Here is a 27,970-nt window from a genome sequence, read left to right on the forward strand (position 1 = left end):
CATACAAAAATAAAGCTTTGTATGCAACGGTTTTACGTTTAATTATCAGGAAAGGAAAAAGCATCATGTGATCGAGAATCGAAAAGCTTCGGTTAAAACTGCATTTATTATTATTCCTGCGAAAAAGTAAACAAATTAAAAAAATTTGACGCAAATTTATGCTGCAAATTCGAATTCTTGATCTTCAGAAATCAGCAATTTGTAAAATTATTTGGATTTTCTGCTACTCGTTTCTTTCTGTTATTACTCTTTACTATAGTACCTATCATTTCGCATTCTTCATAAACAATTAATTCGAAATAATCTTCTTTAATTCCTTCTTTGCTGTATGAAGTAACAGAATTAAATACATTAATGAAACATATATAGTAACTAAATTTACTATAACATTTTAGTTTTTATTAAAAAGTTGTTTACAAATTCGTTCATAGAACAATCGAAAGAAGAATAGAAAAGAATTTAATTATTTTCAAACTGATGCCTGATTTTGAATTTCAGGAAGTTTACAGAATAAATTTTTGTCGATTTTTATTTTCTATTTTTTTTATCAACCGTTTTTTTTACAAGAAAACCACTAGATATATGTATTTCTATCCTAGCTATATTTCGATGAAGTTTTTTACTTAATATACATATACATATAATAAAGGTCGGAAAATTGCCTAATTCTGGCTATAAAAGAAAATTGACACAGCACTTTGGAATAAATTCCAATACTATTTATTAATAAACTAATAATGTTTAGTACAATAACTAATTTTTCTAAATTAATAACAGATGATATTATTAATTTGATATTTTATATATGTATATTCTTTTTTCTTTTTATTTTTTTTAACTATAATTTTTACAGTTCTTAAATAAAATACTTACTTTTAAGATATACTACCTGAGACATCCTAAAAGTATTATACATAAAATATCTGTAAAGTGCTATACATAAAATAATAATAAACTATCATAATTATATGTGAATTCTCTAACAACACTATAATTCAGCGATTGCTGCATAATGTATCGCATTCAAGTAATAATCTGCCATCTTTAAATTCTGGCGGCAAAAACTCGCGTTACCGCGCGTGTGCGAGATTCTCTCACGTGTTGAAACAGCTGATAGATAAAACAGATTTTTTAACCTCAAAACACGTCGCTTTTAACAATCAAAACTTTACAGAAAGAATTCAAAGAATTATTTTTTTACAACTAAATCTAGATGAATTGGATCGAAAGATTATTAGTAAGTTGGAGGTTTAATTTTACTGATATAATCAAAAACTTATTCCTTTTGTATTGCTCTGTTTATAATATCAAATTACGATTTTAACTTTTCATATTTTATTTTAATCGAATAATATAGGAATGAGTGCACTTTGCTCCAAAACTTTTATTTTAAATATTTTCCTAGAATTATTACTATTATTTTTGATTAATTTTACATCGTTAATAATTATTATCTTCGATTTTTATAGAAATAAAGTTCGAAAAGTTTATCTAAAAAAAGGAATAAGATCTGAATCTTCTGTGATTATACAATGGACAACATATTGACGGACACGCGTGAGGATGAATTAGTAGCAGAAATTACGAAGTTGCGTGAATTGCTGCACACGAAAGAGGCTGAACTAGCTTGTTTGCGACGCAAGAAGCAGGTCGTGCAAGAACACGGTTTGAGCAATGACGAAATTTGTAGATACAGCCGGCAGCTCTTTTTGACAGAAGTTGGCGTAAAAGGTATATGATAAGATTTGTGTGTATAAGATTTTCCTTATAACACGTATAAAAAGAAAAGTTGCATAATCTGAGCTACTTGATAAAATCCACTATCGTACCAATCTTGTAATAAATCATGAAACCTGGTATATATAAAAATATTGATAACACTTTTATACATACATTATGGAAGAAGGTAATATATAATCCTTTTCCTGATGGGTTCTGATTTTTTTTAGGTCAAAAGAAGATAAAGGACAGTTCTGTACTTATTGTGGGAGCTGGTGGTCTTGGTTGTCCCTCAGCGTTATATTTGACGTGCGCTGGCGTCGGCCACATAGGCATAGTAGACTATGACGATGTTGAAATAAACAATCTTCATAGACAATTTTTGTACCCGGAAACAAGCATCGGCACCGCGAAAGTGATTGCAGCAGCGGAAAGTCTTAATCGGTATAACAGCATTATAAATTAATAGTATATTGATTAAAATTAGACGAAAATGGTACTGTTTTGCGGACATAACTAAGTTTTTTCATACACGTAATAATCTTATTTTTTTATACTCTTATTCTTGCAGGTTAAATAGTTTTGTAAAAGTTACTCCATATAAAATTCAACTAGATAGTAAAAATGCTTTGGATATCATAAGGAATTATGATATTGTAATAGATGCTACGGATAATGTAGCTACTCGTTATTTGTTGAATGACGCATGTGTTTTGAGTGGCAAACCACTGGTTTCCGGATCAGCACTAAGGTTTGAAGGGCATTTATCAGTATTTAATTACAAGAATGGCCCTTGCTACAGATGTATATTTCCTAAACCACCACCACCGGAAACTGTAACAAATTGTGGAGATGGAGGTGTTCTTGGTGCAGGTAAAGCTCTTTCACCAATTTCTGTATGTATTTCAATTTATAGTCAAATATATATTATAATATTATTTTTCTCGGTTTGTCTCATTGTCGGATACCAGCCGTGGGTACAATTGGCGTGCTGCAAGCACTGGAAACGTTGAAAATTATACTTGATATGCCCGATGTAATTTCGGGACGACTTTTGTTGTTTGATGGAATGGAAACTAAATTCCACAATGTACGCTTACGCCCAAAGATGACAGATTGTGCGATTTGCGGGGAACATCGAGTTATACATGAATTAATAGACTATGAAAAATTTTGTGGTGCAAAGGCTAATGACAAAGATCCTAATTTAAATTTATTGAGGAAAGAAGAAAGAATATCAGTTGAGGAATATAATCAGATCGTGAAAATCGATTCAAAACCTCACATATTGATCGATGTACGTTCCCCCGAAGAATATCAAATCTGCCACTTACAGAATTCCATTAATATTCCTCTCCCGCAACTTAGCAAGGATAATAATTTACAGCTAATAAACGACAATATAAAAAAAGCGCAAGAAGAACATCATTCAGTAGATTGTACGATATATTTATATCTACATTACTAATCTTTAGATTATTTTTTGCGATTAATAGAATTCATCTTAAACTGTATTTATTCTTTCAGTGTATCTTCTATGCAGACGTGGTAATGATTCGCAAAAGGCAGCTCAGTATCTGAAAAAAATGTTTACCGAAGATACTTTAAAAATAAGAGACATAATTGGAGGTATCCATGCTTGGAGCAACAAGATTGATCCAAAATTTCCTAAATATTAATATATTTAATGAAGATCATGTATTGATGTGATACATTTGTTTAGTATCATACCTTTTATTGAATAAAATCACCATCAAGATAATGTAATATAAAAATTTATATTAAATTCATAAATTTATATATATATGACTATCGAAAATATATATCTTATATATCTTATTTACATATATACACTTAATTCGAGTATTTTTCTATTTCCTCCACAGTTAGACTAGTTTCCGGATGCTTATAATGAGAATCTGGTAAATTTCTCAATTTTTCTGCTGCTTGTTCTGGTGTTAGGTCCCTCTGTGCTTGAGCTAGAAGCTCATAGCCAACCATGTGCTTCTTTATGATAGCTGATCGTAATAAAGGTGGTAAGTATATCCCATGAAAAGTCCAGTATGGATAGTCATGGTGCTGATATGGACCCATTGGAGCACCTTTAATCATGTCAATAAATCAGTAATTATAAACTAGATTGAAATGGTATGTGGAGACAACAAATAGAATATCTGATAATCATTATTCTTTACCGTGCCATCCCATCGAATATGGAAAAGAGCATTGAAAAAGATTATCATATTTTGTACATAATCTCTTCATGATAACAGCTAGAGATTCTTGTTGGCTATCGGACAAATCTTGCATTCTGGTCACTTGTTTTTTTGGTAATACCATAGTTTCATATGGCCAAACTGCCCAGAACGGTACTACAACAATCCAATCGCGATTCTCTATTACAATCCGATCCTGTAAATTCATATAATAGCTTAGTTAAAACCGCATCAAAAAATTCTGCATGCTAAAGATAAATCGTTATCCCCTTTGAACTTTTTTATATGCATCAAAATATGTATTATTTATAACACTTTTTATAAAATACTAACTTTTTTTATAACTTCTTTCTGCATGTAATCAATGAGAAGAGGTTTCTTGTTACGCTTATAGTAATCACTGAGATATCCGTCCTTTATTCTGATTTCATTCGGTAAAAACGAACTAGACCATATTTGACAGTGCGGATGTGCATTGCTACAGCCCATCAGAGCGCCTCTGTTTTCAAATATCTGGACCCAGGTCCACTTCTCACCCAACTCCAATATCTCAAAGATCCACCTATTATGTTTTACAATGTTTATCTTTCAAAAGTGACAAGTATCCGATATATACTTATTAAATGTTACTCACTGTTTAATCACTTCCTTGATCTCGTGAATCTTCATCAACGCTATTGTTACATTCGACTTTGGATGAAAGCACATCACTTTGCAGGTACCTTTAGCGGATCCCATTTGAAACAATTCATCATCTGGTTTCGGTGGATCTGGCACAGATTCTAATAAAGCGGGAAAGTCATTTACGAACGAGAACGTATTTTGGTACACTGGAGTTACCTATAATGTAAAACAGCAATCTTGAATGATCTAATAACAATAAAATAAAATGATAAACTTTAGTTTACATTTTCAGAAAGCTGTTAATTCATGCAATTATATAAGAGAGTGGATTTTATCAAAAAGACTAGAAATCTTTAGTATATTATCAAATATACAAAATTATTTTGTTCTGTTACAAACATTTCTTGTAAAAATGAAAAATGATATAATATAAATAGAAATGTAGGCGACAGCGTAATACTAAAATAAACACGGCAAAATATCCTTTGCCATATAAAGTCAAGAATTTTGATATTTCCAATTACAGGAATCGAAATAGTGAAACGTTATTTGTATGTCAGACAAAATATAAATAATCGACTGACTTCTCCACTAGCTCTAACATTTCCTGGACAAAGAGGATTTTTGGGGTCGTAATCTGGCAGCTCCTCATCCGTACTGGGTTCTATTTGACCTCCCCAAGGTCGCTTCATACGATGTGGCGATACCAGCACCCATTCTCCTCTTAATGGATTATATCTTATATGTTGATGTTCTGCAAGACAATTAAATCCCATTAAGAAAACTGTTGTTAGAAATATATTGGAAAATACTATTATATATCTAACCGACTGGATCAAACGCCGATGATGTAGCGTTATCTTTTGGTACATCTTTTGTACCCATTTGTATGTCCCATGACCCATCACCTATCATAAATTCATGGAATTAGACGAATCATTCTTTAAGATATTTCTGATATTGTAAAAAAGAAGACAGTTGCGAGAAATATGATGTACTTATATGTATATCAATTCACGCTAAAGCTGCGCAATATCATACAACAGATTAGATTCATTTTATCACTCTAGGTATTTCATTACATAATTCTTTCTCTGCATAACGTTTTACACTAAATATGCAATATTTAATTATAATACAGAATATTATCGTAATACCATCTTTATTTTATATTATTTATTTAATTAAAAAATTTCGTTATTAACAGAAAAAAATGTGCTTGTTTCTTAAAAAAAGATAAAAATTCTCGACATAGCATATGATACTGCTGTTAGAATTCACATTTAAAATGATAACGATAATGTTAAATATTTACAACTTAACGTTGCGGTCACTTTACCTTTCGCCGACATTTGTGGATAAAAGCTCGTTGAACGACTGCTCCACAAATTCTGCCGCTATGATTGGCGATTAATGAATGTATGTCGATACTGCTCTTCCCTCGTGTTTACGTGAACTACATTTTTACGGCTATAACACGCAAATGAGCGCATCTAACCTTACGTCAGCGGAGCCAGATAAAACTCGAGTCGAAGTTTACGAAAGGAGAGGGGATACGTAATTATTAATTTTTTATTGTGAGGAAGTTTCCCACTTGACAAGTTGGGGAAAAAGGATTAGATTAAGGAGGGTAAATTATATATAGGTAGAAATTTTGCTGAGCAGTTCTCTCGGTTAAATCAACAAATTTTGATATTGAAATGAAAGCAGCGGTTAATTCAACCGACAGAATTGTCTAAATTTTTGACTAAATATATAATTCTCTGCTCTTAATCTCTTTACGTTGTCGAACAACAAAAAATTTTAATATAAACATTCTAAAAATATACATATAAAATTCTATCCAAATTAACAAAAGATGGTAAAAGCTGTTACTTAATATTATCGTCACTTGATATTATAGGGAAGACTCGCTCGCCACCTAACAATAATCGTGACGGACAGCGGATGATGATAAACATCCGCTGATTAAAGAGAATTCTTTCTTCACGTTTATCTGAAGTCAAATGTAAGACGATATATCGCGGGCAGCGCGTATAGTGACGTAGAGCGATTAGAGTGTATTATGTACGATCGATATATCGATCACCACCCACCACCTTAATTCTCGCGGTTGCCATATAGCAATAATATATGTATATATGTATATATGTTATGTATAAATATAAAATAAATTAAATAAAAGAGAAGGAGACAGCAGATCGTATATCGTCCTTCTCCACCGCTCGAAGTTTGCCGAAGTCCGATTAGTGTCGAGTGGTGTCGAGTGCATATGGCTCCTGAGTCCTGCGCACTTCTTCTTCTTCCGTTTAATGGCACTTAAGTTCCGATCGGATAGTAACGGCCATTATTCCATTCTGTGATATGTCGGCTCAGCACTTCTTCCTCTATGAACCACTAGTCGTAAAAGCCGCAAGCGGCGTCGTAAAAAAACGTTATAGGCCTCGAAAGGCGCCGATACAATGCAGACAGTAACAGTCGCAATACTTTAAAAAAATTTTCCTTCGGAACACGTCCGAACACGATCGAGCCTGATCGTCAACTCGAGTCCTGCGCACATCAGGGGTCAGGAGTCAGGATGCGGAAACCTTTGAGCGGAAACGTTTACCGCGCGGCAAAAACGGACGCGTGAATTTTAGTAGCCAATCAACGTGCCGCTTTTAAGAATAGGAAGTTTATTGGCTGCCGTTTATGTGCATAGTGCATATAATGCAGCGTGCTCGCGAAGTCTTCGTCATTTGTCGATAGAACGTACGTGAGTTAGTAGGTGAGTTAATACACGTGATTTTGAATAAGCAATTAAATAATAATTATTATACCCTTCAATAGGTTCGAATAAAACCATTCGCCCGGAAATCGCAGCGAGCGGACGTGAATCTCGCCGATAGAGGCAGTGTCGCGTGACAGTGAGTAACCGATGTGAACATCGAAGGAATCCCGAGTGATTCTATTACGTCTTGATACGTTAACGCGATTTTACTTCGCAATTAAATTCAATACAGATATTTTGCCAGGAAAACCCTGTAGCGAACATATCGCGAGACGTTTTTACTAACGTCCTGGCACTTAACCCGTGTGATACGTTTGTGAGTTACTATATAAGGACTCGAAATGGTGATTGTGATTAAGATTAAGAACAAAGAAAAGTTACTTGCCGGGGAAAACAATTAGTACCGAGTTGCGAGCTATAACTTACAACGTGTGTTACCAGCTGGTTTACGTCGAATTACTTACGGGGGTTTGTTACAATTGCATGTTCATACGCGACATTGCGAATAACTTTCGAGTATTCCGCGAGTCCGTTATACGAAACGTTTGAGTGCGCGTGTGCGAATGTGATGATTGTACGAGCGAGTGAGAGGTAAATTATAATACTTTTTTAAGTGGATACGGTGTACAAGTTGTTCGAACCTCTCTTCCTTTCGCACCGCACTGCTATTACGGGTGTCGTTGATATCTGATCTGAAACTAAATTAATAACGGTTCTCTATTGTGGGAATAATTACCTACTGTGGGGAATACTGACCTGTTACTGAGAACAGTCAAGACTCAGTCGTGATTAGATCCTGGTGGAGCGATCAGCGAGCAACCGAGCCAGAGACGTCGGTACCTGTAACAAAGGAAGAAAAGATCATCAATCAGAGGGATCCTTCTTGGCGGTGAAATCGAGTGGTAATCCGTAATCGTAAGGAGTGCATTTTTTTTAATCTTTATATATAGCGTTCGTTTAGTCATAACTTTAGTTTAGGAATTTAGAGAATTCAAAAAATATGACGAAACAATCAAGAGAACATTATCTCCAAGTTCTAACTGAGCTTGAAAAGGTAATATCAGAGGATAATATTGATAGCTTAAAAAAATTAAGCAATTTAATTGACAACATAAGTAATGCAGAAGATCAAATAACTTTGAGAGATTATTATGATAATGCCAGCAACCCTGTTAGAAGTACTAATTTAGTTATCTTAGCTTGCAAATATAATAAAGTAAGAATTTTAGAGTATCTATTTGATAGTGATAGTAGAATTCTAAATAATCTGTCTATTGTTATTGGTAGAAACACTATACTACCAGAGAATGAAGATGAAACTTGCCATAATGCCTTTTACTATGCTATACGTTCATGCAATGTTGAGCTTCTTGATACACTTATTAAAAAATGGCCAGGTAATTATTTTGCTGTTCATTTGGGAGAATTGGATACAATACTTTCAAGGGCCTATGAAGAATTAAAGTTAAAAGACGTACCAGTGTCAGACGAAATGGAAATTTTTGTTGAAAATAAGTTAGTAAACCTCCGCTTCTTCTCTAATACTTCTCAACAACGTCAGAATGCAAAGAAGTGTCTTAATAACATCAGAGAACGGATTGAATTAACACTTCAAAACATTAACTTGTTAAAGACAGATTACTCAAACGCGGAAAAAGTAGATAAAAGGGCTTTATTTGTAGCAAAATCTATCGCACAAAATATTCATATATTAAAACGACAATTGAAATCAACCTATGATAGATTACCTTGGGAAGAAATGGAGTTTTGTTTAGTCAGTTTTGTTTCCTCTCACACAGAACGACAAGAAATTAATTTATTTTATAATGCTACGTTGAATAAAAGTAAAATATTAACCTACTTAGGAAATTTTGCAAAGAAACTTGAAGACGAAAAAAATATTTTAAAAGGTGTGAATAAACTCGCTGATTTCCCAAAGTTAAAACGCGAGAAAATTGTTGCCGAGATTATTAGCAGTTATCCTCAATTTGAAGAGTTGTATGACGATTATCAACAAATTAGGGATATCCATTCTTTAATGAAAATAAGTGATTATATAAAGTTAGCGTTATCGGCTGATCCTAAAAAAAGGGAAGGACAGTTAATTATTACAAGAGTTTTACAGGTTATCGGTGAGCATTTAAAAAACACTCTAGAATCTCCAAAGTTATCTAATACTACAAGTGAGCTCTTGCTATTATCGTTACCGAAAAACACAAGAGAAATAATTATAGATTTACGTAATTCGCTATCACATGCTTATTCACTCTCCAAGAGAACAGAAATTGAGGAAAATACAGATGTTAGTTTCTTTATTGGCGTTCAAAATGATACTAAAAGAATCGAGAATGTAATTACTGATATTCTTTACAATAACAAAATCAAAACAATTAAAATGCTTCTAAAAAGAATTGCTGATAGTGAGAGCTTAGGTGAGATACAAGAAATTACTCAAATATTTAGTAATGTTGAATTGGATGAAATAATATCGGAAAACTTTAAAATGATGGAACACGAGAAGCTTGAAAAACTCATTAAAGAATTTAGCGATAATATAACTGACAAGACAAATTATGAAAAAGAGCTGTTTAGTAAAATTAATAACATGATCAACTGTGCGGAAACTCAATCAGAAAATATCAGAACTGATTATATTAAAGGATTTGCATCATTGCAGGGCTTAATTATCATGAGTGACACATTTAAGATCGACCACAACGTTATTAGAGGAATAAAATTCTATGCTAATCTAACATTAAAGAATATGACTGTAAAAATTAACCCTCAAAGCCTTCAAAAAATTGTTGAGTTGTCAATGATAATTTCTGATAGTGTTAGGTCAAGAATACAACTTTCACAATATGATAACCTTGATAAACCGATACAACATGACAACCTTGATGAAGTAAACAGATTAATTTATGAAATTTATTTTTATGTCGCTGAATTTGGAACAAGTGACATCAAATGGATTAAGAAATTAAGAGAAAAGTTGAATGAAAAAGGTTCGTTTATTTCTACACATAAACCAAGGAAAATTTACAATATAACGAAAGAAAAATATAATAACCAGCTTGCACTAAAGATATCTGAACTGAAAAATATTTTAAGCAATAACGCATTGAGTGGTCAATTTATTGAAAAATTACCTTTTTATAAAAGTGATAAAAAATTGCAAACAGTAGTAGAAATGCTTGTTCTGGATATAATGTCAATTTTAGACAGCTCAAAACATAACTTGGAAAATAATCTACTTTTTTTAGACGATAACACTCCTTTATTAACTGGAAAATGTTTACGTAATCATTTAGCGCATGATAATGCCTTAGTTGATGTGTTGTTATCTGATCCTTCAATAGCAATTGTTTTGAACGCTAAAAAACTTACTGAAGAAAATATAATGAAAAGCAAGAAAAGAATTGGCAAGTTTGTAATCGATAATTCTTTCAAGTTGAGAGAGAAATACGATCAAGACTTAAATACTATTACTAATCAGGAAAGAATGTTTGCTGCTTTGGAAGAAGGAAATCTAGAAAGCTTAAAGGATTGTTTAAAAAAAGGAGCAGATATTAATGCTAAAAATGTTAATTCATGGACCACGTTACATTTTGCTGCTAAGGGACCCAGTCTAGAAGTTACAAAATTTATTCTTGATCAAAATTTAAGCGTTGATGTGAAGGATATTAATGGTCGAAGCCCATTGCATGTTGCTGCTGCACATGGAAGGAAAAACATTGTAGAATTTCTTATAAAAGAAGCAGGTTTATATGTTGATGAGCAAGATAAGATTGGCAGAACTCCGTTACATGTTGCTGCTCAAAATGGTCACAAAGATACTGTTGAAATTTTATTAAAAAATGAAGTTAATACTATTGCCCAAGATGAATGTGGTCTTTCAGCTTTACACTATGCAATAAATAATAATCATATCGATGTGGTCAAGATTCTATTGAAAAAAGATGTGAACGTTGATATTAATGAAACTATGGGTGGCTTTACCCCGTTGCACGTAGCTGCAGAGAGAGGTCATCTAGAGTTAGTTAATTTCTTGCTTCAAAATAATGCAGATGTCAACGCTAGAAGTGATGCAGATTGGACACCGTTACATGCAGCAGCATTAAGCGGCCATCTGGAAGTCATAAATGCTTTAATTCCAAAAGGAGCTGATGTTAACGCTAGAGTCATAGATGGTTGTACATCTTTACACTATGCAGTAGAAAACGGTCATGAGAAGATAGCTAATATACTATTGAAGCATGGAGCTAATGTTAACGCTGTTGATAAATCCTACAATAATGCACCTTTGCACTATGCAGCAAAAGATGGACACGAGGAAATTGTTAAGACTCTACTGAAAAATAAAGCCAACGCTAATATTGCCACTCTTACAGGTAGGACTCCATTGCATTATGCTGCCCATAATAGTCATCTAGGAATAGTTGTTGCTTTACTTAAACATGGTGTTGACATTTGTGCTAAAGATCAGAATAACGCTACACCATTACACTATGCAGCAGAAAGTGGTCATAAGGAAGTTGCTGAAGTTTTGATTAAAAATAGAGCACAAATTAATGTCAAAGCTAACAATAATATCACACCACTACATGTAGCTGCTCAGGAAGGTCACGAAGACATTATTAATCTTCTAATAAAAAATAGAGCTGAAGTTGATACAAAAACTCATGACGGTAGGACACCACTACATATAGCTGCTTTGAAAGGCCACAAAGATATTATTGATATTCTAATAAAAAATAATGCTGAAGTTAATGCTAAAACTTATAATGGTATTACACCATTGCATCTAGCTGCTCGAAACGGTCAAGGAGATGCTATTGTTTCTCTAATAAAAAATGAAGCTAAAGTCAATATTAGAGGTAATAATGGTATTACACCGTTACATGCAGCTGTTGTAGAAGGCCACAAAGATATTGTTAATCTTCTAATAAAAAATAAAGCCCAAGTCGATGCAAAAGATTTTGCAGACATCACACCATTACATGCAGCCGTAAAAGTAGGTAATAAAGAAATCGTTGAGATTTTGGCAGCAAATGGAGCCAATGTCAATGTCAAGAGTAACAACATGACACCATTATTTTCTGCCATAGAACATAATCACAAGGAAATCGTTGAAGTTCTTTTAGAGAATGGAGTTAATGTTGATGCGGAATGTATTAAATCTTTGTCACTAGCAGTTCTTGCTGGATACAGTGATATTGTAGAAATTTTGCTAAAAGACAAAGCTCTTGTTAATATGAGAATTACTGATATGAAATTTACACTATTACATTTGGCTGCTAAAAGAGGTCATAAAGATATAGTAAACGCTCTGATTGCACGAGGAGCATATATTGATGCCATAACTATTTGTGATCTAACACCATTATGTTTTGCAGCACATGGGGGTTATGAGGAAGTTGTTGAGATCTTGATAGCAAGTAGAGCTAACGTTAATATTAAATCTTACGATGGTACACCATTACATCTGGCAGCAGAAAATGGTCATGATAAAGTTGTAAAAGTTTTACTAGATAATAAAGCAAATATTGATATTAAGGATTATAAAAATAGAAAACCTTTGGAATTAGCAGTGGCAAATGGTCATTTACAAGTAGTTAAAATATTACTGCAGTGCAAGAAAATAAATATGGATGCTAAATGTAACGATGATTTTACGATATTGCATATTGCTTTACAAGAAAGTAACTTAGAGATGATAAAATATCTAGTAGATAAGGGATTTGATGTTAATGCTAAAAATGCCTCTGGTTCAAAACCTATACATATTGCAGCTAGAGAAGGTTATAAAGATACTGTAGAGTTTTTTCTTAGTAAGGGGTTGAGTATTAATGACCGTGGTGAATTTAATCAGACATTATTACACTTTGCTGCAATGAAAGGTCATTTAGAAGTTGCAAAGTATTTGATATTACAAGGCGCTGACGTTAATGCTAAAGATGTTAATGGCTTAACTCCTATGCATGTTGCTGCTAATTTCGGTTATAATGACTTTATTGAAGTTCTATTAAAAAATGGCGCAGTTTATAACGCTGTTGACTACAAATATTGTAAAAGACCATTAGATATGTCTAATGACGAAAACGTTATTAATCTATTAACATCAACTGAGGAATTGTTTGAGGCTGTAAAACGTAATCGCTTTTTAGATGTTGAGAATTACATTAAAACTGGGGCGGTCGTTAACGCTAAAAATGCTAATGGAACATCATTACACTATGCTGCGTGGAAAGGCTATGATAAGATTGTCAATATTCTATTACAAAACAAAGCTGATCCTAATGCAGTTAATAATAAAGGGTTTACGCCTCTACATTATGCTGCTAAATTCTCTCATTTAAAAGTTGTAAAGCTCCTATTATCTAATGGTGCGGTATATAATGCTGTTTCTGATAGTGGTAAAACACCATCAGATTTTACTGTAGATAAAAGTATAACAAGCTTATTTAAATTACTGAGTGACTCATTTAAAAATATTAAAAAAGATGATTCTCAAGTTATTCATGATCTTAACAAGATAAAGGATATTGATACAGTAAAAGCAATAATGAATGCTTGCGATAGAGAAAACAAAACGTTAGTAGTTGCTGCAGTGCATAGTAACTTTTCAAAAATCGAACAGTTGAAAGAGGTATCACAAGGTGATGTATCCGCTCAGTTTAACGCAGGTTTAGTACTTTTTAATCAAGGCGATTATCAAAGGGCTTTAAATTTCTTCAAAAACGCATATGAAAAAAGAAAAGAAATACTAGGGTCAGATAATCCTGGAACTTTAGATATTCAGATATTCATTGGTAAAGTATCGTATGTACAAGGGGCTTACCGAGAAGCTTTAAATACATTTGAAGACATTTTTCAGAAACAGAAAGAAATGCTGGGTTTGAATGATAAGAATACTTTAAGTACAAGAAGTACAATTGCTTTAGTGCTGCATAGACAGGGAAGGGATGAAGAAGCTTTTAATATTTATCAAGAAGTTTATCAGAAGCAAGAGGAAATATTGGGGCTAAATCATATGGATACTTTAGATACTTACTTTCACATGGCACTAGTATTAGATAGACAAGGAAAATACGAAGAAGCGTTAAATATCAATAGAACAGTTTTTGAAAAAAGAAAAGAAATACTAGGTGCAAATAACGCAGCAGTTGTATGTGCTCAAAATAATATAGCGATGGTACTGGCTAACCAGGGTAAGTATGAAGAGGCACTGAAAATTTATAAAGAGGTTTTTGAGAGGAAGAAAGCGGTTTTAGGTATTAATCATTTAACTACTTTGAGAACATTACATAGCATTGCTGGAATACATGTCTGTCGAAAAAAATATCATGAAGCCTTAAAATCTTATCAAGAGGTTTTAAATATTCAGAAAAATGCTTTGGGAGCAAATCACCCTGAAACCTTGAATACTCAGTACAGCTTGGCAAATGTACTTTTTGCTCAAGGTAAATGGATTGGTGCTCTTAAAGCCTTCAGAGAATGTTTTGATCAACTAAAAGCTATTTTTGGGCCAGGTCATCCCACTGTTTTGGATATTTTAAACAAGATAGAGAATATTAACTCTATATTTAAATTTAAAGGCAACGATCCGTCAGAAATTCTACAGTATCTGCAGAAAGATATTAACATTGCTGCTAGTAATGGTGATATACAAGCTATCCATCGCCTATTAAAAGGTGGAGCTGATGCCAGTGACAAAGACATTGATGGAAGAACACCGTTACATTACGCTGTTAGCAGTGGACAGGCAAGTGTTGTGGACATCTTACTAAAAAATAGAGCTGATGTTACTCAAGTTACTAATAAAGGCAATACACCATTACACACTGCTACTTCTAAAGGTTACAAAGAAATTGTTGAAGTTTTATTACAACATGTAAGTCATGATAAATTAAATAATTTTATCAATGCTAAAACCGGTGCTACCGGTGCTACATCGCTTCACGTTGCAGCCGAGAATGGTTTTTTGGATGTTACCAAGTCCTTATTGAAGCGAGGTGCAATTTATAACATTAAAAATAATGAAGATAAAACACCTTTTGATCTTTCTAAGGACCAAAATGTTAACGACTTACTGAAACTAGTTGAAGAAATATTTAAAGATGCAAAAAATGGTAATGTTGAAATGATCAACAAATTAAAGGCCGTAAAACCTGATGAGTTTGTAGTTGTAACAAATGCTCGTAATAATCAAGGGAATACATTATTGCAAGTTACTGTAGCTAATAGACACAAGAATGTTGCGAGTAAATTGTTAGAAATGCTAAAAAAGCCAGATGAAAATTAAGTTGTCAATACATAGAGAGGAGTTAAAAGCTTAAAACTTTAATTAATGCTGGTGAAATATTATGTAACTCAAGTTAATAATTAAAGAAATTGAATATCGGTAGTTTGCTGTTAAAAATATAGTAGATATATTATCTCTATCTTTTCGTCATGCTGTTAATTCTGTTGTTCTTTAATTATTTTGAATATTATAAGAAAGGCTATATAACACCATAATAGTACATTTTAATAGTAACTTTAAGCCATAAGTCATATAAGAATTTTTTTTTAGATAAAATAAGTAGTTGTGCATGTGCTGTGATACGCGTTCAAAAAATTAAAATTTTTATGTGTGATAACATCTTTATTTGGAATAGTTGAAACTGAAATAGATGAATAAAAACCTATTAATTTTTTATTTGCTATTAGATTACAATCTGTCTAGTACACCTACTTTTCAGATCACGTTTTCTTATTTCTTATATTTTAATTTCTTAAAAAAAGAATTGTACCTTTTATAGCGCTTTGTTTTTTTCTCTTTAAAAAAATATTTTTTCCATTTTTAGTTTTTAGTGCAGTTAGCTGTTTAAAGTTTTTTTCTGCTGCGTTTTTTAAATGTGTGTTTTAATTGCGTATTATAATCAAAATTTGGCTTCCCGTTTTGACTGAAAGTTTCAAGCCGTCTTTTATTTTGCGATGTGTGATAAAAAATAATGCATACTTTCTTTTCCAGCGTGTGCATGTCTATGCGATGGATATAATTAACTTTTGATTGTACTGCGTCATAATTGATAACGTGTATAGGAATATCAGGACCACGAGAGGCAACATCCGTTACAACCATGATTTGATTGCGATCACGATGAAAAGAATTGATAACCCTGTCACGTTTGTGCTGTTTTAAATCACAGTGCCAAAACGCGAGTTTATAGAGTTATCTTTGCTCAATTTATTAGCCAGCTGCTTTGCTCTCCTTATTGCTTCGTTTTGACAAAAATAGTAATTAATCGTTCACGCTGATATAATTCGGCTGATGTAATATGTTTGCCATATTTTTCTGGTTTTGATGCAAAAATAATTTTTTGCTTGATATTTTTATAGTAACTTTATACTTAATAGAAACACGTTTTGGCTGGTTAAGGCACTTTTTAGCAAGTTTAACTAAATCACCAGGAAGAGTCACAGACAACATGAAGGATTATCGTATCGTATTTTAAGAAGGTATTTTATAATCTTTTTAACTTGAATTTCAAAGTCCATGTGGAACATACGATCTGTTTCATCAAACACAAGAGTGTTGATATTGTGAGCAAAGTTTTACGTTAAGAAAACTATTATTAGACATATATTGTGGAAAATACTATATGTATATATTATAGTATGATATATATCTAACCAACTGAATCAAACGCTAATGATGTGGCATTATCTTTGATAGATCTTTTGTTCCATGTGTGTCTCCTGTGATCCATCACCTATCACAAATTTGGAATTGGACGATCTATTCTTTAGGATATTTCTGATATTGTCAAAGAAAGTTAGGGGAAATATGCTGTACTTATATATCAGTTTACGCTAAAGCTGCTAAATTGTATAATAGATTAGATTTTTTTTATTATTTTACATATTTCATTACATAATTCGATCTCTGCATAACGTTTTAGACTAAATATGAAATATTTAATTATAATACAGAATATTATTGGTACTATCTTTATTTTCAAAAGATTAATATAAAATTTCTAACTATACACATATACTTCTCTATCCATATTAACAAAATGGTTAGCTGTTACAATATTATCGTTATTTGATATTATAGGGAAGGTTCGCTCGTCACGTAAGGATCATCTTGACGAACGTTTTAATAATATCCGCCGAATGAAAGAGCGTATTCTTTCTTCATGCTTATCTGAAGTCAAATGTAAGACGATATATCGTGGGGACACCCAGCAATTGGAGCATATTATCGATATCGATCGCTACACCCACCACCTTCTCGCTATTGTCGTTGCGCAACAATAATGTATGTATACGTTACACTTAAATATAAAATTAACTTAAATAAAAGTAAAAAAACACTACAAATTATAATTTTTCCTAAATATTATAATTAATATTTAATTATTATTACTATGCAATTTTAAATATGCTTTTAAAAATATACTAAGTTTTTAATGTAGAAAGATTTTTTTTTGAAGCGTATTGGTCAAGCGAGGATTTTTACACATTACATTTTTAAATTTTAAATTTTATGTTCATAAATATTTATTTCAATACATTTATAGTTTTTAATATTTTTATATTTGTAAATTTCATTTTTATAACAGTATGCTTGTAAATATATCAAAATCTGGTAGGAGAAAATTAATATTAATAAGTTAACAATAAATAAATAACGTCGCGCATTTTAAACTCGCCAACCCGAGATTCGAGATTCGAAATCAACCGAATCCACCGCTCGAAGTTTGCCGAAGACACCGAAGTGACGAGCGCATATGGCTTCTGCGCACATGACGCGGAAACGTTTGCCGCGCAGCAAGAAGGAACGCGGTAGCCAATCAACGTGCCGATTTTCATTAGAAGAAGAAGTTTATTGGCTGCCGCGTCCTTTCTTCCCGCGCGACAAGCGTTTCAGCCTTTCAGCGTTCTGTGCGCAGGAGCCAATAGACCAATAGTCTTCGAGCCGGGTTCAGCCGGGTTTCACGTGGTCTTTCGTTTTGATGAGCGTTGCGTCGTTGCGTGCTCGCGAGATCTCGGTCATTTGCCGGCAGAACGTATGTTCGTCAGTGAGTCAGTAAACGTAATTGTGAATAAGCAATTAAAGAATAAAGGTTATTGCCCGGGAATCACAACGAGCGGACGTGAATATCGCCGATAGAGGCAGTGTCGCGCGACAGCGCTTGACCGGTGTAACACCGAAGGCGCCCTGAGTGACTATTACGTCTTAGTACGTTAACGCGAATTTGCTTCGCAATTAAATTCAGTATAGATCTTTTGCCGGGAGAACGTCGTAGCGGACATATCGCGAGGCGGTTTTTCTAACGTCCTGACACTTAATTCGTGTGATACGTTTGTGAGCTACTATAAGGACTCGAAATAGCGATTGTGATTAAGGACAAAGAAAAGTCACTTGCCGGGAAAAACAATTAGTACCGAATCGCGAGATATCTTACAACGTGTGTTACCAGTCGACTTATGTTGAATCACATACAGGTACTCGTTACAATTGCGTGTTGATACTCGACATTGCGAATAACTTTCCGAGTATTCCGCGAGTCGTTATACGAAACGTTTGAGTGTACGAGTGCGAATATGGTAACTGTAGGGACGAGTGAGAGAGATAATTCATAATACGTTATTCTATTGTAAGTGAATACGGTATAAGTCGTTTAAATATTTCCTCCTTTTGCACCGCACTGCTATTCCGGGTGTCGTTGATATCTGACAGTGAATTAATAACAATTCTCTGTTATGCAGAATAACTACCGGAGGAATACCTTACCTGTTACCTGTTACTGAGAACAATCGATACTCATACGGGATTAAGCCAATTCTGGTGGAGCGAGCAGCTGAGTCTGAAACGTCGGTGTCTGTAACAAAGGAAGAAAAGGTTATCAATCAGAGGGATCCTTCTTGACAGTGAAATCAAGTGGCAACCATAAGGAGTGAATCAAGTCTGTTTGTTTTTTATAACATTTCTCTCCTTCGTTCGGTCATAACTTTAGTTCAAAAACTCAGACTTAACTAATTTAAAATTTACGTTTCGAAAAATACAAGATTAATTTACATCCCTCAGCATATTTTAGTCCAACAGAACTGGCTTGTTTTTATGCTTTTTATCTACCTATGTTTGACCTTTCTCTATGTCACTTCCAATGTTATTTAAAAACATATTAGCATAGCTTTTTTAGCTTATTCAGATATGTTCCAAGAAGATATTTCTTTATTTGTGTCATATTAAGTAAACATTGCCATCCTACTCCTGGAACTATATCTTGTTAGAGAAGTTCATACAGAGAAGGTCATACACAAAAACAAACCGATTTTTACCAGCCAAAACTTTTATCATCTACTTCTAAATATAAAGAGGAATTTATAACAAAATACAAAAATGAAGAAAAAAGCAAGAGAACTGTATCCCCAAGTTCTAACTCAACTTGAAAAGGCAGTATCAGAGGATAATATTAATAGCTTAAAAAAATTAAGCAATTTAATTGATGACATAAGTAATGCAGAAGATCAAATAACTTTGAGAGATTATTACGATAATGTCAGCAACCCTGTTAGAAGCACTAATTTAGTTATTTTAGCTTGTAAATATAATAAAATAAAAATTTTAGAGTATCTATTTGATAGTGATAGTACAATTCTATATAATCTGTCTATTGCTATTGGAAGAAACACTATACTGCCAGATGATGAAGATGAAACTTGCCATAATGCATTTTATTATGCTATACGTTCGTGCAATGTTGAGTTTCTTAATACACTTATTAATAAATGGCCAGGTAATTATTTTGCTGTTCATTTAGGAGAATTGGATACAATACTTTCAAGGGCTTATGAAGAATTAAAATTAAAGGACGTGCCGTTATCAGATGAAATGGAAATTTTTGTTGAAAATAAGTTAATAAACCTCCGTTTCTTCTCTGATACTTCTCGAAAAGATCATAATGTGAAGAACCTTAATAACATCAAAGAACGGATTGAATTAACACTTCAAAACATTAACTTGCTAAAGACAGATTACTCACACATGGAAAAAATTGATAAAAGGATTTTATTTGTAGCAAAATCTATCGCACAAAATATTCATATATTAAAGAGACAGTTAAGATCAACTTATGATAGATTACCTTGGGAAGAAATGGAGTTTTGCTTAGTCAGTTTTATTTTTTCTCACACAAAACGCCAAGAAATTAATCTATTTTATAATGCTACGCTGAGTAAAAGCAAAATACTAAATCACTTAGAAAATTTTGCAAAGAAACTTGAAAATGAAAGAGATAGTATAGGAAATGTAAATATTGGTAAATTCACTGATTTTCCAAACTTAAAACGCGAGAAAGTTGTTGCAGAGATTATTAGCAGCTGTCCTCAATTTGTAGAGTTGTATGACGATTATCAACAAATTAGGGATATCCATTCTTTAATGAAAATAAGTGATTATATAAAGTTAGCGTTATCGGCTGATTCTAAAGAAAGGGAAGGACAGTTAATTATTACAAGGGTTTTACAGGTTATCGGTGAGCATTTAAAAAACACATTAGAATCACCTAAGTTATCTAATAATACAAGTGAGCTTTTGATATTATCGTTACCAAAAAACACAAGAGAAATAATTATAGATCTACGTAATTCACTATCACATGCTTATTCACTCTCTAAGAGAACAGAAATTGAGGAAAATACAGATGTTAGTTTTTTTATCGGTGCTCAAAATGATACTAAAAGAATCGATATTGTAATTACTGATATCCTTTACAATAAAAAAGTTAAAACGATCAGAATACTGCTAAAAAGAATTGCTAATAGTGAAAGCTTAGGTGTGATAAAAGAAATTGCTGAAATATTTAGTAATGTTAAATTGGATGAAATGATACAGAAAAATTTTAAAAAGATGGAACACGAGAAGCTTGAAAAACTTATTAAAGAATTAAGTGATAATATAAGTGACAAGACCAATTATGAAAAGGAGCAGTTTAAAGAAATTAATAACATTATCAATTGTGCGGAAACTCAATCAGAAAATATCAGAACTGATTATGTCACTGGATATTCATTAATGAAGGGTTTAATCACCTTGTTGACTGAAAAATTTACGTTTGACCACAATGTTATTAGAGGAATAAAATATTTAGCTAATCGAATATTAGAGATTATGACTTCAAAAATAGAATCTCATAGTCTTAAATAAATTGTTGAGTTTTCAATGAAAATTTCTCGTAGTGTTAAGGGGATGCTGGAGCCGCAGGCGAACTCGATCAGCGTCGATAAAGAAGTGCTCACCGACTATATCTGTCCTTGTATAGACAAGGATATAGACAAGGATAGCACCTAACCTTGCATCTTCCACTGGTCTAAGTAATATCTTTTTTTTTAGGCTTCAAATCTTACTTCTAATTGCACGATATTATTCCTGACAGTTTTTTGTAGAGGGCTGCATCACTATTTTCTATAGAAAAACTGCAGAATTTTTGTATAAAGCAAATATTGTCGTCAGGTGAAGACAATATTTATAAAAATAAAATTTTTTTTAGTTTATCAGAAAAAATCATGTACAGCCCTCTACATTTTTGTGCGTACTTTAATCGTGTAAAAGGATTTTCCATTCTGTTCAGCCAATTCAAAGATATTGCTTAGACCGATTATGCCTTGTCGCTGTCACTCCAGGATCCCCTTAAGTCAAGAATACAACATGAAAACATTGATAAACTAAACAAATTAATTTGCGAAATTTTTTTTTATATTCCTGAATGTTTAACAAGTGATATCAAATGGATTAAGAAATTAAAAGAAAAGTTGAATGAAAAAGATTCGTTTATTTCTACATATAAACAAGGGAAGACTTACGATATAACAGAAGAAGAATGTAATAACCAGCTTACCGTGAAGCTGTCCGAACTGAAAAGTATTTTAAGTAATAACGTATTGAGTGGCCAATTAATTGAAAAATTACCTTTCTATAAGAATAACAAAAAATTGCAAACATTAGTAGAAATGCTTGTTCTAGATATAATGTCAATTTTAGGTAGCTCAGAGCATTACTTGGAAAATAATTTACTTTCTTTAGACGATAACACTCCTTTGTTAACTGGAAAATGTTTACGTAATCATTTAGCGCATGATAATGCCTTAGTTGACGTTTTGTTATCTGATCCTTCAATAGCAGTTGTTTTAAACGCTAAAAAACTTACTGAAGGAAATATAATAAAAAGCAAGAAGAAAATTGGCAGGTCAGTAAGCGATAATTCTTTCAAGTTGAGGGAGAAATACGATCAAGACTTATATACCATTACTAATCAGGAAAGAATGTTTGCTGCTTTGGAAGAAGGAAATCTAGAAAGTTTAAAGGATTGTCTAAAGAAAGGAGCAGATATTAATGCTAGAAATGTTAATTTATGTACCACGTTACATCTTGCTGCTAAGAAACCCAGTCTAGAAGTTATAAAATTTATTCTTGATCAAAATTTGAGTGTTAATGTGAAAAATATTATAGATCAAAGCCCATTGCATATTGCTGCTGCGCATGGAAGGAGAAATATTGTAGAATTTTTTATACAAGAAGCAGGTTTATATGTTGATGAGCTAGATAAGAATGGTAGAACTCCACTACATGTTGCTGCTCAAAATGGTCACAAGAATACTGTCGAAGTTTTATTAAAATATGAAGCAAATACTATTGCCCAAGATAAAAATCGTTTGTTACCTTTACACTATGCAATATGTAATAATCATATCGATGTAGTCAAGATTTTATTGAAAAACGATACAAACATTGATTTTAATGAAACTATGGGTGGCCTTACCGCGTTGCACGCAGCTGCAGAGAGTGCTCATCTAGAGTTAGTTAATTTCTTGCTTCAAAATAAAGCAGATGTTAACGCTAGAAATGATGAAGATTGGACACCGTTACATGTAGCGGTGTTAAACGGCCATCTGGAAGTAGTAAGTGCTTTAATTTTTAAAGGAGCTGATATTAACGCTAGAGTCTTAAGTGGTTGTACGCCATTACACTATGCAGTAGAAACCGGTCAAGAGTCGATAGCGAATATTCTATTGAAGCATGGAGCTAATGTTAATGCTGTCAACAAATTCTACAATAATACACCTTTGCTTTGTGCAGCGAAAGATGGGCATGAGGGAATTGTTAAAGCTTTACTGAAAAATAAAGCCGATGCTAGTATTGCCACTGTTACAAGTTTTACTCCATTGCATCTTGCTGCCGAGAATGGTCATCTAGGAATAGTAGCTGCTTTGCTTAATCATGGTGTTAACATTCATGCTAAAGCTCAAAATAACGTTACACCATTGTACTGCTCAGCAGAAGGTGGTCATAAGGAAGTTGCTGATCTTTTAATAAAAAATGGAGCAGAAATTGATGCCAAAGACAATAATAATTTAACACCACTACATATAGCTGCTCTGAAAGGCCACGAAAACGTTGTTGATCTTTTAATAAAAAATAAAGCTAAGCTTAATGCAACAACTGATGACGGTCGTACACCATTGCACCTAGCTGCTCTGAAAGGCCACAAAGGCATTGTTGATCTCCTAATAAAAAATAAAGCTGAGGTTAATGCTAAAACTTTTGACGGTATTACACCATTGTTTCTAGCTGCTCGGAACGGCTGTGAAGATGCTGTTATTTCACTAATAAGAAATGGAGCAAAAGTCAATACTAAAGCTAATGATTGGTCTACACCGTTACGCGTCGCTGTTGTAGAAGGCCACAAAAATATTGTTAACCTTCTAATAAAAAATAAAGCCCAAGTTAATGTAAGAGATTTTGCAGGTTATACACCATTACATTCAGCCGTGGAAGCAGGTCATAAAGAAATCGTTGAGATTCTGGCAGCAAACGGAGCCAATGTTAATGTCAGAGGTAACAATGTGACACCATTGTTTTCTGCTATAATGTATAATCACAGAGAAATCGTTGAAGTTCTTATATCAAATGGAGTTAATGTTGATGCAGAGGGCATTGTACCTTTGTCACTAGCAGTTTTTGCTGGTTACCGTGATATTGTAGAAATTTTGATAGAAAAAACCTATGTTAATATGGAAGGTCCTGAAATTGCTGAACTATTGTATTTAGCTGCTAGTAAAGATCGTAAGGATGTAGTAAAGGTTCTGATGACAAGAGGAGCTGATGTTGATGCCATAACTGTTAATAATCTAACACCATTATGTTTTGCAGCACGTGAGGGTTATGAGGAAATTGTTAAGATTTTAATAGCAGGTGGAGCTAACGTCAATGTTAAATCTACAGAAAATGTTACACCATTACATCTGGCAGCAGTAAATGGTCATGGTAAGATTGTAAAAGTTTTACTACATAATAAGGCAAATATTAATGTTAAGGATAATTACAATAAAACACCTGTGGAATTAGCGGTGACACATGGTCATTTACAAATAGTTAAAATGTTACTGCAGTACGAGAAAATAGATATGAATGCGAAAGGTAATGATGATTATACGATATTGCATATTGCTTCACAAGAAGGTAAGTTAGAAGTGGTAAAATATATAGTAGATAAGGGATCTGATGTTAATGCTAAAAATGCCTCTGGTTCAAAACCTATACATATTGCAACTAGAGAAGGTCACAAAGGTACTGTAGAGTTTTTTCTTAGTAAGGGGTTAAGTATTAATGATCGTGGTGCATTTAATCAGACATTACTACATTATGCTGCAATGAAAGGTCATTTAGAAGTTGCAAGGTATCTGATAACACAAGGCGGTGATGTTAATGCTAAAGATGTTAATGGCTTCACTCCTATGCATTTTGCTGCTAATTTTGGTTATAGAGACTTTATTGAAATTTTATTAAAAAATGGAGCAGTTTATAACGCTGTTGACGATTCTTCTAGAAGACCATTAGAAATGTCTCATGACGAAAACGTTATTAATCTATTAACATTAACTGAGAATTTGTTTGCGGCTGTAAAACGTAATGGTTCTTCAGAAGTTGAAAATTACGTTAAAGCAGGGGCGATCGTTAACGCCAAAAATGCTAATGGGACATCATTACATTATGCTGCGTGGAAAGGCTATAACAGGATTGTCAATATTCTATTGCAAAATAAAGCTGATCCTAATGCGGTTTGTAATAAGGGGTTCACCCCTCTACATTATGCTGCTAAGTTCTCTCACTTAAAAATTGTAAAGTTTTTATTATCTAACGGTGCAGTATATAATGCTGTTTCTGATAGTGGTAAAACACCATCAGATTTTATTGTAGATAAAAGTATAACTAGCTTATTTAAATTACTGAGTGACTTATTTAAAAATATTAAAAAAGATAATTCTCAAGTTATTAATGATCTTAACAAGATAAAGGATATTGATACAGTAAAAGCAATAATGAATGCTTGCGATAGAGAAAAGAAAACGTTAGTAGTTGCTGCAGTGCATAGTAACTTTTCAAAAATCGAACAGTTGAAAGAGGTATCACAAGGTGATGTATCCGTTCAGTTTAACGCAGGTTTAGTGCTTTTTAATCAAGGCGATTATCAAAGGGCTTTAAGTTTCTTCAAGAACGCACATGAAAAAAGAAAAGAAATACTAGGATCAGATAATCCTGGCACTTTAGATATTCAGACATACATAGGTAAAGTATCATACGCACAAGGGGCTTACCAAGAAGCTTTAAATACATTTGAAGAAATTTTTCAGAAACAGAAAGAAGTACTGGGTTTGAATCACCAGAATACTTTAAGTACAAGGAGTACAATTGCTGAAGTGTTGTATAGGCTGGGGAGAAACGAAGAAGCTTTTAATATTTGTAAAGATGTTTGTCCAAAGCAAGAAGAAATGTTAGGACCAAATCATACAGATACTTTAGATACTTACCTTCACATGGCACTCGTATTAGAGGAACAAGGCAAATATGAAGAAGCGTTAAATATTAATAGAAAAGTTTTGGAAAAAAGTAAGGAAATAGTAGGTGCAAATCACCCAATAGTTATATGTGTTGAAAATAATATAGCAAAGGTACTAACTAACCAGGGTAAGCATGAAGAGGCATTGAAAATTTATGAAGAGGTTTTTGAAAAAAAGAAAGCGGTTTTAGGTATTAATCATTTTAGTACTTTGGGGACGTTACATAACATTGCTGCAATGTTTCTCATTCAAAAAAAATATCAGAAAGCCTTGAAAGCATTTCAAGAAGTTTTTAACATCCAAAAAAATGTTTTAGGACCAAATAATCCTCAGACCCTGCATACTCAATACAACATGGCAAATGTACTATTTTCTCAAAGTAAATTTATTAGTGCACTTAAAGCCTTCAAAGAATGTTTTGGTCAACTCAAAGCTATTTTTGGACCAAGTCATCCTACTGTTTTGGATATTTTAAAAAAGATAGAATGTATTAATTTGGTATGTAAGCTTAAAGGGAGCGAACCATCGGAAATTGTTCAGTATCTGCAGAAAGACATTAACATTGCTGCTAGTAATGGTGATGTACAAGTTGTTAAGCGCCTATTAGAAGATGGAGTTGATGCAAATGATAAAGACATTGATGGAAGAACACCGTTACATTACGCTGTTAGCAGTGGACAGGCAAGTGTTGTGAACATCTTACTAGAAAACGGAGCTGATGTTACTCAAGTTACTAATAAAGGTAATACACCGTTACACACTGCTACTTTTAAAGGTTACAAAGAAATTGTTGACGTTTTATTACAACAAGTAAGTCAAGATAAATTGTACAATTTTATCAATGCTAAAACCGCTGCTAGCGGTGCTACATCGCTTCATGTTGCAGCTAAGAATGGTTTTTTCGATGTTACCAAGTCCCTATTGAAGCGAGGTGCAATTTATAACATTAAAAATAATGAAGGTAAAACACCTCTTGATCTTTCTAAGGACCAAAACGTTAATGACTTACTGAAACTAGTTGAAGAAATGTTTAAAGATGCAAAAAATGGTAATCTTAAAATGATCAGCAAATTAAAAGTTATAAAACCTGATCAGTTTATAGTTGTAACAAATGCTCGTAATAATCAAGGAAATACGTTATTGCAAGTTGCTATAGCTAATAGACACAAGAATGTTGCGATTAAATTGTTAGAAATGCTGAGAAAACTAGATGAAAAATAACAAGTTGTCAATACAAAGAGGGGAATTAAAAGCTTAACATTTTAATTAATGCTCTTGAAATATTACGTAACTCAAGTTAATAATTTTAAAGAAATTTGAGCATTGGTAGTTTGCTATCAGAAATGGAGTTAAGCAAAGTATCTCCTTTATTTTGTCATGCTGTTGATTCGGCTTTTCTTTAATGGTTTGGACTATTATGAGAAAGGCTACTACCATACCGCCCACATCTTAGTTGTAGCATTACGCTCTAAGTTATGCTAGATTTTTTTTATATTTAAACTAATAAAGGTTCTGTGAAACACGTTAAAAAATTTAAAAATATTTAGTTATAATATCTCTATTTGGAATAGTTGAAACTAGGTGAATGAAACGTATTGATTCTTCATGATGCTGAAACTAGCAGCCGAGCGCTGGCGGCCAAAGTAGAAACGCGTAAAAAAATAGAAAGACACATTGCTCCCACTTCCTACATGACTTAATTTGTTGCTGAAGATGTCTAGAATGCTGTAAATAAAAAATAAAAAAA

The 27,970-nt window shown here is 32.9% G+C and overlaps 4 protein-coding genes across 4 annotated transcripts; 3 read left to right on the forward strand and 1 right to left on the reverse strand.

Moving 5' to 3' along the window:
• Positions 1-1,072: 1,072 nt before the first annotated feature.
• Positions 1,073-3,558, forward strand: Uba4 (Ubiquitin-like activating enzyme 4). The gene is made up of 6 exons (XM_071704451.1): positions 1,073-1,237; positions 1,470-1,731; positions 1,950-2,163; positions 2,291-2,592; positions 2,691-3,158; positions 3,247-3,558. The coding sequence occupies exons 2-6, from the start codon at positions 1,533-1,535 to the stop codon at positions 3,396-3,398; spliced, it is 1,335 nt and encodes a 444-aa protein (XP_071560552.1). The 5' UTR covers positions 1,073-1,237; positions 1,470-1,532; the 3' UTR covers positions 3,399-3,558.
• Positions 3,419-6,947, reverse strand: Galt (Galactose-1-phosphate uridylyltransferase). Its single transcript, XM_071704452.1, has 7 exons — positions 5,899-6,947; positions 5,387-5,467; positions 5,144-5,313; positions 4,570-4,775; positions 4,269-4,497; positions 3,915-4,131; positions 3,419-3,821 (listed from the first exon to the last, which is right to left on the reverse strand). The coding sequence occupies exons 1-7, from the start codon at positions 5,909-5,911 to the stop codon at positions 3,574-3,576; spliced, it is 1,164 nt and encodes a 387-aa protein (XP_071560553.1). The 5' UTR covers positions 5,912-6,947; the 3' UTR covers positions 3,419-3,573.
• Positions 6,946-19,714, forward strand: LOC139771567 (uncharacterized). The gene is made up of 4 exons (XM_071704435.1): positions 6,946-7,326; positions 7,389-16,833; positions 17,435-17,638; positions 19,093-19,714. The coding sequence occupies exon 2, from the start codon at positions 8,330-8,332 to the stop codon at positions 15,632-15,634; it is 7,305 nt and encodes a 2,434-aa protein (XP_071560536.1). The 5' UTR covers positions 6,946-7,326; positions 7,389-8,329; the 3' UTR covers positions 15,635-16,833; positions 17,435-17,638; positions 19,093-19,714.
• A 2,519-nt stretch (positions 19,715-22,233) lies between these two features.
• On the forward strand, positions 22,234-27,677 carry LOC139771569 (uncharacterized). Its single transcript, XM_071704437.1, has one exon. The coding sequence runs from the start codon at positions 22,336-22,338 to the stop codon at positions 27,442-27,444; it is 5,109 nt and encodes a 1,702-aa protein (XP_071560538.1). The 5' UTR covers positions 22,234-22,335; the 3' UTR covers positions 27,445-27,677.
• The last annotated feature ends 293 nt before the right edge of the window (positions 27,678-27,970 follow it).

Source organism: Temnothorax nylanderi, unplaced genomic scaffold, assembly GCF_030848795.1.
Source record: "Temnothorax nylanderi isolate EJ_2023f unplaced genomic scaffold, tnyl_v1.0 TNYL_tig0041_pilon, whole genome shotgun sequence".
In the NCBI taxonomy this organism is placed as follows: domain Eukaryota; kingdom Metazoa; phylum Arthropoda; class Insecta; order Hymenoptera; family Formicidae; genus Temnothorax; species Temnothorax nylanderi.